Raw genomic sequence first — 17,249 nt, 5'->3', positions numbered from 1 at the left:
GAACTTTTTAAAGTTTTAAGTAACATAAAGTTCAGATCCAAACAGGCTTTCATTGATTTTTTTTCTAATCTTTTTTTCTAAATAGCAGCAACTACCAGGGATACTAGTGTCATATCTTATGCCCCCAAAACAGAGAAGAGGTTCTCCTACCATTTGTACTAGTTCACGCTAAATTTTACAGAGTGGCGACAGAAACTGTGGAAAAAAAAGTTCCCTGACTTTTCCCTAAGTTCACCAAATTTCCCTGATTTACGATACCAATGATAATAGTTTCCTTGCTTTGCCCTACTTGAAAACCATTGCATATTAAATAAAATACAGTTTTTAAAACGTAAAAGCTGTTCATTAAAAACATATTTTGAAAAGATGCTCCTTTTTTTTAAACTAAAAATAGTACATTAAATTATCTACAAGGAAATGTTATAGGAAATCTAAAACAATTGTACTTTACTTTAAGTAACTAGTTAACATAAGAATTCTAAAAAAATATTACAAACACTCTTAAAGAAATATCTAATTATGATAAAACTAAAAAGCTTATATAGAAATAATTTTGAACAAAAGTTTCAAGCGGTATAATTATTGCTGCAAGAATAATTTTAAAAAATACTTATGTACACAAAGTAACTCCATTTCAAATGATTTTCTTATTTGTTGGGGGGAAAAATCTTAGATTACGTTTGTAACAAACATTGAAATGCAAAAAAACAATCAATTAATTTCAAAATATATTTATATGTATATAAATATATTTTGAACTTAAATATATATAACTTGGTTTTGAAATAAAAGAATTTTACAGTCAGGAAAAAAAAAACCTTCCTATAATCTGAGGCGACAACAAATAATACGATGGCAAAAAACAAAGTTAAGTTGATTCTCATTCAATATTAGCAATAAAATTAAAAACGCAATGAAGTAATAATTTTTAAGCTTTTATCTGTATTAATTTAAAAAACAAAGATTTTTTCTTGAAATCATGATTACAGTACGCTAATTACTTCAAGACAATGAGTAAAGGCAAGGGAGCTAAGGAATTAATGATGGCTTCCTCCTTGCCTGTAGGGTTGTTTATGTTACGTAGCATGGAACTCGTGAAAGGTAAATTCGAGCTACATAAAATAAACAACTCTACAGACACAAAAGCAATCATAGGAAGTTCATCCTACGTTTAATAAGTTAAGATTCAATACTTTGACGTTGAGAAAAAAAAGATGCACAAATATGCAGCAGCGTATAATCGCACCTCATTAATTTCACTTTTTTCTCAACAGATACACTACAACAGGCAGAAGACTCGTAGGAAATTAGGGTACTTAATTTTGCAAAGCAAAAAAAAATTCTTTTTCTTCATTTAATCAATTTTCCTTGAATTTTTGTTATTTTTTCGAAATTCCCTGATTTTTCCCTGATTAATAAAGTTCCCTGACTTTTCCCTGATCTCCCTGATCTGTCGCCACCCTGTTTTAAATTTTGGCACTTGCATCTCTTTGCCTCTCAGTGTCTCAAATGATGTAGCAAAAAAAAAAAAAAAAGACGGGGGGGGGGGGGGGAGCTCACAAGTGAACTCATTTCCAGAGGGAGTGAGTTTGTGAGGAGAGAGAGGGAGAGCTAACAAGAAGTGTGACATCCAACATTTTTTAATAACAATATGTTTATGAATAAAATAATAGTTTAAAAACCTAAAAAAACACGCTTTCGTAGCAAAATGAACTAAAAAGTGAAAAATAATCTTTGGATGATAGTAGTTGACCAATCACTTCATTTTAATGTAATACAAAAAACCGTGGGGTGCTGTCTATTTACATTTTTGCATAGACAACAAATGGAAGAAATTCAAGACAACTGATAAGAAGCCCCCCACGCTTTTTTGCATTACATTAAAATGAAGTGATTGGTCAACTACTATCATCCAAAGATTATTTCTCACTTTTTAGTTCATTTTGCTACGAAAGCGTGTTTTTTTAGGTTTTTAAACTATTATTTTATTTTCTTCTTTTTAGTATAACTTGTTTTACAAAAAAATATTCATTTCAACATTGTTCAAAATCTTTTATATTCATGAAATTTGCCCAAAAAAAGTGACTAAAGGTCTCGGGTGGCATTCGAAACGTGGTCTCTCGAACTCCAAAAAGAGCAACTGTACCCCTTAAAGTGTAATAGCCGAGCTCTAAAAACATTAAACTTCGCTGATAAATTGCCGGTGGAGTAATTGTCTAATCCAGCTAATCCATCTCAGTCATCGATGTATGTGTGCGGAAATCATATCTACATTACTTTGAAAATTTGAGATGCATTTGAATAAAAGTTTTCTTCAACAATGATCTTATCAGCAATGAATTTCCAATTGAAGGCTCACCTAAATTTTGGCATGAAATTAGTTAAAAACAATTATATTTCATGTTCTAATTACCTTGGAACATTGGAACAAATTTTGTCTGATGCAGAAAAATTCAAGGTTTTTGTAGATATTTTTAAATAATTTTTGCGAGCATTTTTTAATGTATTTTTTTAAATTTTTCCTTTTTCACATTGTTGGATTTATGCCAAAATATTGATTAAAATTGGAGGAAACTAACAATTAAAAGAGTTAATTAATTAATTTGATTATAGAATATTTCATTGTCATCGGGTCTGAGGTCGCGCGCCAAATTTCAAAAGATTCCGATCGCAGGAAGAGAGAGAAATTTGAGCTGATTCCGTTACAAGATACATACATACATACATACAGGTGAAGCTAATAAAAGCGTGTTAAAAATAGCCTGACACGCAGGGCCAGATTTAGACTTAATGGGGCCCTAAGCTATTCCAGGTATAGGGTCCCCTTTGTATGAACAACGTTTCTCTTGGTGGTGTAAGAGGCATTATTTTACTTTCTTTCCCCTTTACTACGTTTGTCTTTTTCCTCTGATACATACAGCAAAATACTTTTACTTTTTCGATCGTGTTTTAATGTGTCCTTTATGGATTGACCTTAAGAGAAGGAATGGTATCAAAAGAGTGACCCAGGACTCCCCTTTAAATGTAGTGTAGAATATCTTTGATTGTATGGGGTCGGGGGGGGGGGGGGGGGTTCTCCCCAGGAGAAAATTTTATATAAAAATTAGATATCAAATTATGCATTTTGAAGCGTTATAAGATGTAGTTGGAACTACAAAAACATCAGGACAGAAATAGGCAAGCAAAACAAAGTTATGTACTCATTTGTAAATTAAGATAATACACAGTAAAAATTGTTTTTGATTCGACAAATCAATGACAACAGTTGATAGAGAGAAAGAGTGCGGGAAGAGAAAAATCAATGCATTGTTACTTGCTCACATTGGCTTTCGGTACAATTAGTTTTTAATCACACCTCCAACCGACTGACAAATACAACAATGAATTAAATATAAAATAATCAATAATAAAAAATGCTTTAAAAGAAGTGGTATACAGATTTATAAAATAGGTAACAAGAGGGTAACACACTGCCCATTTGAACAATTCATAATTTATGCCATTGACAAGAAATAAAATTGGAGCCCACTTGGCTTAGGATTTTCAAACACTTATCAAATTATTTTCAAGGACTCTAGAACAATTAAAATTATTTAACGCACTTCGTTTGTACTTTCCAGTCTCCGATATTTTAGTACTTGATTGTAAATTTTTACAGTCCTGTTCTAGCTTTGTAAGAAACAACTATTTTAAATTTAAAAGAAAAAAGAAACTATATATTTCTAAAGACAACTTGTCTTCAGTTGCAGTGGGGCAGAAAACGATAAGGAACAGAGGTAGTGTTTTTTTTTTTTTGCTAAATAGTTTGACAATTATGCAAAAGAAGTAAGATAAAAGCAAGTAATGACAAAAGAATTTCCAAAATGCTACATTCGGAATTATATAAATAGAAAGATATGCAACATGTGAGCCACAAAATTTGTTATACATCTATGTTTCAGAAATGTGAGAACCATAGTTTTTACATTTTTGGTGCAGGATGTAGCAAGGCACTGAATTTGACATAATATTGACATTCCTTCTCCCTACCCCCTCCCATTTGTGGTTTTTAGCCACACTTTTACAAATTTTCAAGGATTTCAAGCACTAGGAAATAAAATTTATTTTTTCAAGTACTTTTCTTTTTTTTTTTTGGAACGAATCATGCTAATTTCCGGGAGTTGGGGGGCCTAAGCTGTAGCTTGCTTAGCTTGTACGTAAATCCATGCCAGCTGACACGTGACAAGGAAGGAGGGGGTCAAAAATGATGAAAAAATGTGCGACATCATTCATGAACAGCCCCTAATACAATTTGCAGCACTGCTTGTTCAACATTTTTTGCAGCAAATTCTTATCTGGTGATTCCTTGCACTTTCATTCCTGGGAGGAAAAAGTAATATATCTTTTATCTTTATTATTTAATTTAACATGGAACTTGAAACGGTGTCAAAGAAAGCCTTTTATTTCAAAATTAGAGTAACAACTTCAGCAAATTTTGTATAAGTACTGTTAAATGTCCAAAAGGGTTGGCAATCAAGCTACAAGCATGGCCCACTTTGCACACCAGATTTTCCTGGAATGCCAAAAAAAAAAAAAAAAAACATAAATAAAAAAAAACTTGATAAGTACATAAACCAAAAATGATATCTCTTTTCACATCACAAAATATTATAACTTTTTATAACACTTTTAAAGCTGAAAACAGATTGGAAGAAGAAGACTTAAATATTTAAAACACATATATCTTGAAATTTAACACACATCAACATGTATAAATGATCTTGATAGTGAGGTTAAGCAAGACGCGTCTAATTAAATAACAGGAATAGTTTTTTTCCATCATATATCGCTCAGCAACACCAATAGTACACCATAAATTTCGAAAAGGGAATAATCATTGATTTATAATATTTTTGGAAAAAACCCATATTTCACATGAATTGTCCAAATTAATATTTTGTGAAAATAAAATTTCAACTATCTGGGCTATGCTTTGCACATATGTTTCTAAAATATCAAATTGAAACAAAATGTAACTAGCTGTGCTACTATTATAACTAAAAAGTAATTGATGCAACAGTAACTATAGTTAGAGCAACCCTAACTTGGCAGGATCGTGAAGGCTATACAGATCCTAATCCCACAATTATGTTTACTGTTCAGTTAAGTTAGTCCCAGCTATAGTGATGCCCATCAAATACAAATAGTTGCAGAGTTTTAAATTTACTGCTCGCTGTTAAAGAAATATGTTGATAAATAAAAATATATAAAAAAATGCTAATTTTTTCGATATACGATAAATTTTACAAAAATTTGCATGTAAATGAATTGAATTTTTGATTTATGACTAAACAATCTTACTTCCATTCCAAAAAATATTGAATAAAAGTATTAATTTAAAAAGTAATTTCCAAAACAAAAGAATATTCAAAATTGTAGCAATAATGATGTGAATAGGTAACCATTAAGTCAGCTTTAAAAGCATTTTTTTTCCTCTTTACTTTAAGAGATTTTTAAATAAATATTTTATTTTCAAAGAAATAAAAACAAATAAACAACTGAATAATTATTTTGAAAACTAGCATTTTTTCAAAAAAATATACAACTACCAATAATTTATTAAAAGCAATTAAACTCACAATAATTAAATAATCAGAATGAATAATAAAACTAGTCATACTAAACTTGCATATATGAAAACAAACTTCCATTGTTTAAAATGATTGAAGTATTAGCAGAATAGCACCTCCAAACAGTGAATTGAAAAATTTTGTCTTATGGTGTTTTATTACTATATTTTTAACAAGACAAAAGATATTTAATAAAACACTTATATAATGATATCCCCAAAATCTATTGATGGAAATTTAGGAAAGGTTGCATACAAATGATGAAGACAATATCAAATTTTAAGTTATTCGCAACCTTTCCCAGACTCTTAAAAGTTTTCATACTGAAAATTCCATGATTTTCAGAGTCTACTGCCATTCTAAATGTTCTTAATGAAATCTTTTGATCAATTTTATTTTTTTAAATCTTCAAAAATTTAAGATAAACACAGGTGAAACTTAATGATAGTTTTTACTTGTAGAATCAGCTTAATGCAAATGGATTAAAAGTTTTGAGCGGGCTTGGCAAACTGATGAGTGTTAAGTGTTCAATTACACAATTAAAAATATAAGAATGATTAAAAACAGTAGTAGACACAAAATTGTTCATGTCCAAGTATTTAGAATCACAGAATAAACAAAAATGAACAAAGTTTATAGAAGCAGATATAATCAGGTTTTGAATTGAATAAAAAATCAGGGCTGACATATTAAAACATTAAAAACAACCAAATTGCTTAAATTTTAATCCTAATGTGTGAAATTTGGTAAGTCTGTAAGTTTTAAAACTCAAAATCCAAGACCAATAGCCAATTTTCATGATTTTAAAGCATTTTTGCTGAAAATCATGATTTTCCATGACCGAATTTGATCATGGTGGAAATCGACAATTTTCCATGTTCGCCGATATTCAGTAACTATTGATGAAAACAGATGGAAAGATGATTTACTACATATTTATTGCAAACATGCTTAATTCCATGAAAAAAAAAAAGGAGAATAATCCCAGCATTTAGTAGTTAAATACTTTCACCAAACATTAATAATTACAGTTGGCTCTCTGTTTAACGACCTTCAGGGGACCACAAAAAATCGTCCTTAAATAGAATGCTTTTAACACTGTAGTGGACCATCTAGGACCCTGAAAAGCCGTCATTAAATAGAGAAAGTCGTTAAATAGAGCGTCGTCAAACAGAGAGCCAACTGTATTTTTATTAACTAAATGCTCAAACTTCTCTTTAAAAACTGTTTGTAATAATAATTTGAAAAACATTATTTTGAATAAATAAAAATATCTTACTTAGCTTCCTGTTCTCTTTTGACCTCTTCAGCTGTTAAATTGAAAAATTCATTTGGCAAATTTATTTGCTCAGCAGTTTGTGAAAGTCTTAACACCTTCAAATTTCTATCAAGAACAGGTTTAATTCTCTCTGCACTTAGCAGTGCTTCTTTAAGTATCTGCAAATTTTCTAAATTTTCTAAGTTTTCAGTTGGAAACACAAAGTACTCCTCATTTTCTCCATTCGTATTTATAGTTTCTTGTACAAAACCAGCTGCTGTTAGAAAATCAAATGCTCCTTCCAGATCCAAGATTCGATCTTGAAAAATTTTATTTTTAAATCTTATTTTTCGAAACTTTTCTTCTGTAGGGTTATCTATGATATTAGTCAGATACCTTGTGAGGGTTTCAACACCAATGCGCACCTATCATAAATGAAAGGTATCATGAGAAAATAATTAAAATTAATAATAACCACATCAGTATAGTTACTATTTTTAAAAATATAAAGATTTAATTTTAAATTCACTTTGTACCAGTAGAAATATAAAGTTGATAGCACAGTTGAGTTTTGTATCAGATCAACTAACAATTCACAATTGTAGCACACACAAAAGTCTTATAGCAAAAAAAAAAACTAGTTTTATAGCAATGTTACTAAAAAATCTTAGTAATAACCATTTTGTAAGACACATGTTTTGCATACTGCTCTTACTCACTTGACTATGGATTTAAACTAGAAATAGAGAAATTTTATCTTAACATCTTGTTTAATTAGAAAAAAAAAACATTTCTTTAAAATTAAACCATTTCACAAAAAAAGCAGCAACTAGCATTAAACTAAAAAAAAAAAAAAAAAACTTTTCTTTTATTTACATTTAAAAAATGAAGGATTCATAAATAAACACTAGTATCACCAAAAACATGTTAACAGAAAACTTAGAAACAAGAATTAATTTGAAGGAAAATAATCTATGGCCAAAGAGTTATTTCAAAACATGAAAGTCTTATTAATACACCATGAATATACAGTTGGCTCTCTATTTAACAACTTTCAAAGGCCCACAAAAAATCGTTCATAAGTAGAATGTGTCCTGAAACAGAATTTTTCTAAAAGGCTTTTTTATTTTTGCACTTATATATATATATATATATATATATATATTTTTTTTTTGGTAAACGATCACTATAGTCATCTCTAAAAATCTGTGCATTCATTTGCTTATGAGTTTATTAGAAAATTTTCTGTGATTAATTAGCAAAAAAATCAGTTTTTTTTTTTTAAATGGTTTTTAAAGGTTTAACATGCTCTAAGCATTTGAGTAAATTATGAAATGCTTATCCAATGCACAGTTTTGTCAAATATGTTATCCCAATTGCAAAAAGTATTACTTTAAAGCTGTATCTTTAATAGAAAACAATCCTTAGGGATTCTAATGACATGAAAACACAAAAATACCATCATCGAGAAAAAGCAGTTTAAAGTTTTTCTTTTACATAAGAACACATAGCGAGCATGGCCAAAAAACACTCATACATTTTTATTTATTTGAACTAAAGCAATGAAACTTTTTCCTGTGTTCAGAATAGTTTTTAGTTTTGAAATAAGCGATAAATTTTTTTTTTGATGATTTCATCATTTTTGAGGTACTGTAATCCCTTAAGTAAAGAAAGTTGTTGAACAGAGAGCCAACTGTACTTCAGAAATCATCACATCAGGCTTGGAGTCAATTACAAGGGAATGTAATCGATTACGATTATGATTACGGGCACAAAAAAAATGGGGATTACAATTACGATTACGATTATAATCCTCTGGAAAAACGTAATTACGATTACAGCAATTGTCCAATTATGTAGAAAATGTAATCGATTACGACTATAATATGCCGATTATGATTTTGATTACGATTACAGACTTATTTTATAATGTATATACATTACTCATTTGCATCAACAATGTAATTGATGAAAATTATGATTTTTGATTTAATATTAACTGTAGTATTAACTTAAAGACTTTATTTTGTATTATTGCGCTGCTGCAGGAAAAGAGCAATATATGAAAGATAAAAAAACATCTAGAAAATTCAAACTGCGTACATTACACAATGTTATGATGATTGTACAGGTATAGGCACACTCTTATTCAAATGTATACACAGTGCATATTGTTTTTGGCTCAGCTCAGCTGTTCATCATTATTTTGCCGTTGCAGTAGTTCTGCCTTAGCCCTGGGTTAAGGGCGATAACTTACTGCTGAACTGCTCAACATTTTAGAGCTTATAATTTCTGAAAATTGTGTGGCATATTTCACATTTGTGTGGTGTTCTCAATTATTTAATATATTATCAGTTAATTTAATACGCAGCTATTTAAAAAAAAGAACCTCCTATGGGGTCTTTATGCAGAAAAACTGCAATGTAATAAAATACGCAGAAAGTGTAAATAAAAGATACGGAACTAAACAATTGAAAATTCAAAAAGGAAAAAGGAATTAAATGCATTTGAGTGTAATTAATACTTCAAAGATATGTTTTTTTGTTTTTTGTTTTTTTTTTCCTCATTCTTTGAGAAGTGAAAAAAATTCCAACAGTGCTAAACAATCGTTGAACTGGAGCAGATGACGCAGAAATTAAAAAAAATACTTGGGTAGTATATTATTTTTAGCAAAAGGGTAATTCCATGTCAAGTGATCCAAAATTTGGGAAATTTTTTCCCTCACCCTTTTGTATTTCTTTGAAATTTGGCTCATCGATTGTACCCTTTGAGGTAATCAAAAGTCCAAATTTTTAGATTTTTATCTTTATCATTTTTTTATTTATGACACTTTGATTTTTCGAAAAACCCGCTTTTTTTCATGGATGCTTGAACATAAAATGGACAATAACTCAGCACCAAATATAGATAGAAAGATTTGGTAAAAAGCATTTTAAAGTACATTAGTTGCTGTTTAATGGAATATGCAACATGACTAATTTAAAAAAAATTTAATTTTTAAAAAATGAAATTGAAAGTTTAAATTTAAATTTCTCAAAAAAGGTATAATGAATTTTTTTTTAAAAATTCTCAAAATTTTTGTGTACTTTATCTTCATTTGTGCAAAGTTTCAAGTTGGGATCTCAATGGGATCATATTTTTATGAATTTTTAAATAAAATTTGACTTATGAAATAATGATATTTTTCAGATTCTAACTAGTTAAATATGGGATTCTCTCACTGGGGATGGTCTAGTAAGTAGTAATTGATCATAACTGTGCTTGAAATGAGCTGACGTGAATTTGTAAATTGGCAAGCATCCGCCCCCCCTCCCCCGCACCACCACTTTTATTATTTTTTTTTTTCAAAACTATTTTCAAAATGTAAAAAATAAATAAATGAATAAAAAACCAAAATGAATAGTAAACATATAAAAAGCTGGTAAATGTTCATCTTCAAAGCAAGACAAAGTATATTATCCCCCCCCCCCTACACTCACTCACACATACGATTAACACTGTACTAGTATCACGCTTCACCTGATGCTTTTTTTTTTTCAGACCAAGTGTTTCTTTTTCAATCCGAACTTCACAAAGTGTACTTGATTATTTCACTGTCTGATAAGGAAAGTTATAATTCATTTCGTCCCTTACCCCTGCACCAACTTTCAATTTTGGATGGAGGAAGGAAATAGTTTGCCCCAAGATCACAGCAAAATAGGAGTGTTTCCCCCCGTGTTGTTTCGTTCTTTTTACACTAAACTAAAAATAAATCTAAGTATCAGGTCATATGTCTGTCCGCATAAAACTAACTGTCTTTCTACAACATTTGGAGTACAGCTGTTTTTTCTTTTCTTTAATGCTAGTTTTCTTTTAATTTCACTTGTAAACGAGAGCAATGCAGCGAGATCTACTTATACATATATTAAAAGCAGTTATAGATCAAACAAATTTTGCTAATTTGAGCATAACCTTCCATGTTGTTATGTTTCATTCCAGATTGCCCCCCCCCCTCCCCCTACCGTCCCACTTTCCGAAAGAAAATAAAGCTGCAAATGAGTGGCTCTCTTCAGTTTTTCTGACTTTTAGCTTTTATGACCCCCCCCCCCCCCATTTATAAGCTTTAGTCACTACTGATGTTTAGCAGCTTGCGTCCCAGTTTATTATGGTTATAACTCCTACGTGCCGGCTTTTTTTAAATAGTTTTGAAAAAAAAAAAAGATAAAAAGTGGTTGTGTGGCGGAGGGGGAGGGGGGGCACCAATCTACAAAGTCATGTCAGTTCATTTCAAGCATAATCATGATTAATTACTACTTACTAGACCATCCCCAGTAAAAGAACCCCATATTTAACTAGTTAGAATTTGAAAAATGTCATTTTTTCATAAGTCAAATTTCATTTAAAAATTCATAAAAATATGATCTCATTGAGATCCCAACTTGAAACTTTGCACAAATGAAGATAAAATACACAAAAATTTTTGAGAATTTAAAAAAAAATTCATTATACCTTTTCTGAGAAATATAAATTTAAAATTTAAATTTTATTTTTTAAAAATTAAAATGTTTTTGAAATTAGTCATGTTGCATATCCCATTAAACAGCAACTAATGTACTTTAAAATGCTTTTTACCAAATCTTTCTATCTATATTTGGTGCTGAGTTATCATCCATTTTATGTTCAAGCATCCATGAAAAAAAGCGGGTTTTTCGAAAAATCAAAGTGTCATAAATAAAAAAATAATAGAGATAAAAATCTAAAAATTTGGACTTTTGATTACCTCAAAGGGTACAATCGATGAGCCAAATTTCAGAGAAATACAAAAAGGTGAGGGAAAAACTTTGGATCACTTGACATGGAATGACCCAAAAGGATATATCTGAGTATTAAACCCCAACAACTCTACAGGATCAATTTTATGATCATTTAAGCTATGTATGATAAGCTATTTGCATATGCTTTGATTTCATTCTTGAATCTATCACTTAAAGACACTCAAGAAATTGCACTTTCACAGGTGCTAAAAGGTTTCAACTTAACATTCATAAAAAATAAGATTGGGCATAACATGTTTTGCTATGATTTCCACTTTTAATCATACAGTTTGTTTTTGCATAAATGAGTATTTTATAATAATATTTATACATCACAGTTTTAATGCAGCAGTGAAGTGCAGTTTTTCTCACTTTAAAAATGTGGCATAAAAAGATAATTGAATTTCAAAATTTGTGTTAATTCCTTGATACAATTAAACATAAGCAAATATAATAAAATCTATCCATGCGAACTTTCTACTTTCATACATACTCATTTATTAGGAATAATATCAGTTGTAACCATATAAACATTCATTTAAGATGAAGCTATGCGAGAAATTATTTTGAAAACATACAAAAAAAAAAATCTTACTCACCAGGGTTTCTTTAGATTAGATGTCATGTAGCAAAAAATAAATGCAATACGTGTAAAGGCAAGAGTGTTTAAAGAATCACTGAAACACAAATGCGAATTCGGTTTTCTTATGACAAAATCTTTTTTCAGTCATTCACTACTTTCTCATGAAAGTATAAAAAACCCAAAAGCTTTTTGTTACATGAAGCTTTGATATCATTGTACTTTTTCTGCAAAAATAAGATTTTGAGGCGCAATGTGCTTTGCTTGATTGCCTAACATTGACAGATGAAAGGGAAACTGATGAATGACCAATTGTAAAGATTTGGGAAAACGTTCCTAAGAAGCTTCCTGTCAAAGGCGCCCCCAGGGTACTAATTGTACTAAACACTTAAGATAGGGCTCGATTTATGACTCTTGTTTGCAAACAGGGAGGAGTGGGGACGAGCACTGAATAGCCGTTTAAAGAAAGAAGTCATTTTCTATGTTACTATTGAACTATGTTATCTTTTCATACATTAGTAAAAGGGCAGCTTAAATTTTTTCACTTTTAGAAAGTCAAGATTACACGATTACAAGGGGGAAATTACGGATTATTTTACTTAGATTACAGTTACGATTACGCATGAAAATCCTGATTATGATTTCGATTACGATTACGGGAGTTTCCCATCAACAGATTACGATTATGATTATGATTACAGAAAAAACTTAATCGATTACTCAGATTACGTAATCGGGGATTACTCCAAGCCTGCATCACATTAAGAAGTTATTCTGACTTTTTTTCACATTACAAGTAAACTTGTAGACTCCCTTTGAAATTTGCATTTTTCACATGACAATTGGATTGATTGGAATGATGGTGGCCACTGTTCTGCCTAAAATTACCCCCCTTAAATTTTTCAACAACACAACCTATGCCATGAATCATATTATCCCAACTTTTCTTTTTTGTTTGGCAGATAGGCTAGTCACGTTACCGTCAGCATTAAATATAGGAGATAACAGCTTTAAAATAGTTGGATACAGTTACATACAGATTACAGGGTTCATACACTTTTGGTTAAAAAAAGTTCCCTGACTTTTCCAGGTTTTCCAGGTTGTTTTTTAGAAAATTCCAGGTTACTCGCTTCATTCAAAATTTAAGTTTAAATAGTAATATTTTCAAAATAATTAAAATTGTTTAAAGTAGCGATGCAGAACTGAAACTTCTCCCCTTAGATAAAAAAAAAACTTGTTTTTTTTTTCGTTTTTTTTCTCTGTCAAAATTTTAAGTTTTTTGTTAAACATTTTGTTCAAAATTGTTTTAATTTGTTTACTATTTGTTGAAAACAGAGTACTTTCAACTTATTTTAGCGTTTCTTTGATGTCACGCGTAATATTATAGCGTTTTGCTGTAGTCCTGCAGCAACCTTTTAGCATCCGCTTTTGGTTTACCATACTTTTTATTTTCTTATAAGTAGGTTACACGAAACATATTGAGCAAAATGCAATGCTAAATTTCAGTATAAATATGATTAACTTGTTGCATCAATCGGCATACCATGTAATGCATAGTAACAAAAATCAACATCCGCCAATCATAGGCTAATGCCAATAATCTTTTTTTTTTTTTTTTTTTTTTTTTTTTTCACATATTAAAGGACGCTTACATTAAAATTTCAAACTTTCTTTTCCAGAAAGTAATAGTTAATTTTCAAAAATTCATAACTTTTTGCACATTTAATGTTATTTTCAATATTACACATTGATATAAACGCCCAATTCTGTTTCTGGAAGTTTAAGTCTACTTCCATTGTGCAAACGATCAAATATGGCGACAAAGTGAAAAATTTAAAATAATAAGTAGATTTTTGGATTTGTAGTATAAAAGTAGTAATAAATAATTAATAATCCTTAAAAAACTACAATAAAAGCAAAATAGTCAGTATTTAGCATATAAGAGTCTAAATCAATTAAAACAAAAAAAATGTTATGAAGATTAAATTTTGCATTTTTCCAGAAAATAATTACAAATTATCCGGAAAAAAAGGGCACAATTTGTGTTGTTTTCAATAGTTTGCATTGCAATTAACATCCAATGCCGTTTTCGGGAACTTAGGCACTTGAAAAAGTCTTGTGTACTTCCATCTTGGGAATGACCAAATATGGCGGCTATGCCCAAAAATAAGAAATAACTTTTTTTTTAATTTGTTGCATGAAGACAATTAAAAAATAATAAATCTTCATGATAATACAATTCATTGAAAAGTTTTTATCACATTTGCGTCCGAGGCAGTGAGGATAAGATTAAGTTTTAAGAACAAAATTTTTCATTTCTCAAGAAAATTATTTCAAATAATAATAAAAAAACAATTTGCAGGCCATTTTTTGTTGTTTTCATCAGTTTTCAATTAAAGAAAACATCCAATTCTGCTTTGTTTTTAGAAACTTAGACATTTTTGGATCGTATCTACTTCCATCTTGTGAATGACCAAAGATGGCGACTACGTTTCACACGTAGCTGAAATGATTTTCCGATAAAAAAAAAAAAACGATTTTCCCCGATCGACCCTCCCATCTACAGGTTGTGCTTCCGAAGCAGTAAATTGTCTTTTCTCCAGTTGAGTTTGTGCATAATTGCTGTTCACCTGATTTTTTTCCCCTTGGGAACTACTGAGAGCCAAAAATGGCGGCTGCTGAAGATTTTTTGGGTCGCCACTTTTTTCATTGTTTTAAAATTGTTACAATTTTTTTTAAATACATCGATAAAAATGAAGATTAGGTCTTATAAAACGAAATTCCCTAGGAAAAAATTGGGAAAAGAAAAATTTTGGGGACACATTTGGAAAATTCCTTGACATTTTTGACTAAGTCATTTTCCCTGATAATTCCAAGTTTTCCCGGAGCTTACGAACCCTGAACCGAACAGAATGTTGTGGCAACTCATCTAAAACTTTAGGGAGTAGAAAGAAATGCGTTCCCCTCACTGACTCCATGCAAGAAAATCTTCACTTTTTTGGCGCATTTTTCGTTGTGAAAAAAAAAAACGTTCATTTTTCGATTGCAGTTTTTAAGTGCCAGCGTCGGTTTAGATAAAAATTTACAATTTTTTTCGTGAAATCACAATAAAAACGAAGACTAGATCTCATAGTACTTAATTCCTTGGGGAAAAAATGGAAAAAAAAAATTTGAAGGACAAAATTTGAAAACTCCCTGACTTTTCCCTGACATTTTTGACAGTGTTATTTTCCCTGACAATTCCCGGTTTTCCCGGAATTCCCGGAGCGTACGAACCCTGAGATTTTATAGCACACACAACATGCTGTTTGAGTGCTCTGAAAAAACATTAATTAGAGGCATTTTTTCTATTGAAAATGAACACAAAATAGCATAAGCTCAGTAAACGAACTCAGTCATATCCTTTGAATTTCGATGTGCTATTCAGCGCGTCGAAATTCGTCGATCGATCAATTCGCGTCAATGCGTGCCCTTGCAGAAGCAAACAAAAAAAAAGATTAACATTAGTTCCATGCACGATTTTTTGGGATCTAAAAATTTGAAGTTCAATAATGATCAGAATAAAATTCTTGTCACAGGGGGGTCAGCTGACCCTTTGACCCTCCCCTGAATTCGCCCTTGTTACACAGGCACCCTTTACCAAGAAACATTACCCCACTAGATACTGCATGATTCCTGCAACAATATCAGAAAGGATATTTCTTTCCATGACCTTCCAGGTCACTAGATATTCGAATAACACTGTGCAGCAAAAAAAAATTTCGCGATGAAAAAAAAAAACTATCATGTGAATCTTGCATGTTGCATATGAGTTGAATCGCAGGTTTTCATTCGAAAACACATTCTTCTGGCCGAGTCTTATGTAAAATGAGCCCTTGTTTCCAAATAGGACCACCTATCCCCCATTACGCCCCCATTTTAGAAACCCCCCCCCTCCTCTGATTCAGAGTTTTTTTTATAATTTGAAGGGGGAAAAAAGCATTGCAACAACCATAAACAGTATTATGAATGACTAGAGATGTGCAAAGCTCAAAATCTTGTGTAAATGTAGCAAAAAGGAAAGCAGCTCCCCCCCCCCTCTCAAACACGCTGTGCAGCAAAAAAAAAAAAACTCTCAAATACTTCTGAGGCTATTCCGGCTTATTCTTCTGCAAATTTACCTCCTGAATCTGAATATGATCGGCATTTTCCTCCTACACAAACCGATTATTGTAGAAAAGTACCCCCCCCCCCCATTTTTCATTGGGGGGGGGGGGCAAGTTTTATTTTTTGCTACATATGCACAAGATTTTGAGCTTTGCACATCTCTAGTCATTCAGAATAATGTTTATGGTTATTGTAATGCTCTTTTCTCCTTCTAAATTAAAAACAAATGGCTCTGAAACAGAGGAGGTTCTAAAAAGGGGGGCATGACAGGGGGAAAGATGGTCGTATTTGGAAACAAGGGGTTATTTTACATAAGAATTAGCCAGAAGAATGTTTTTGAATGAAGACCTGCGATTCAACTCGTATGCAACTTGCGACATTCACAAAAGGTTTTTTTTTTTTACATCTCGAAAGTTTTTTGGACATAGGAGTCATAGAAGCAAGTCATAAACTTTCATTCTGTACTGAAATTTCTTTTAAAAACATTTTTTTTAAAAAGCAGAAAAAAAGATCATTTTTTGTAATTTTTCTAGTATTTGGGGGGGGGGGGTAACCCCCCAAGTACTTTTTTGCTATCGGTGTCTATGATCTTGAACTTTGAACCTCTTTTGCCTGCCAAAACTATGTTAGCAGTTAATATAAAGCTCCTTTCACCTCAAAAAAAAAAATTGCTCTAAAACTAATAACAATTGAAAAAAACTTGGAGGGCCTTTAAAAAAAAATTGGTATTTATAGGGGGAAAACTGAGGGTTTTTTTTTTCTTCGAGCAATCACGATTGCTTATTGTTCACATTTGAGTCTTTGGCGTCTGGTTCCTTTTTCAGCTTGGACCAGAGGCCTCTGCAGCACCACCACTCGCCGTC

The 17,249-nt window shown here is 31.0% G+C and overlaps 1 protein-coding gene across 1 annotated transcript in view; it reads right to left on the bottom strand.

Annotated features, from left to right (window-relative positions):
• The window catches only part of LOC129220018 (UBX domain-containing protein 6-like), a 62,207-nt gene that overhangs the window by 3,929 nt on the left and 41,029 nt on the right, over window positions 1-17,249 (bottom strand). The window contains exon 5 of the mRNA XM_054854347.1: window positions 6,889-7,292. Within this exon, the coding sequence (XP_054710322.1) occupies window positions 6,889-7,292 (404 nt within the window). The remainder of the gene's footprint in view (window positions 1-6,888; window positions 7,293-17,249) is intronic.

The sequence above is a fragment of the Uloborus diversus genome, chromosome 4 (assembly GCF_026930045.1).
Source record: "Uloborus diversus isolate 005 chromosome 4, Udiv.v.3.1, whole genome shotgun sequence".
In the NCBI taxonomy this organism is placed as follows: Eukaryota; Metazoa; Arthropoda; class Arachnida; order Araneae; family Uloboridae; genus Uloborus; species Uloborus diversus.
Note: the sequence above shows the minus strand (reverse complement) of the source record. Positions and strands in the feature narration are given on the sequence as shown.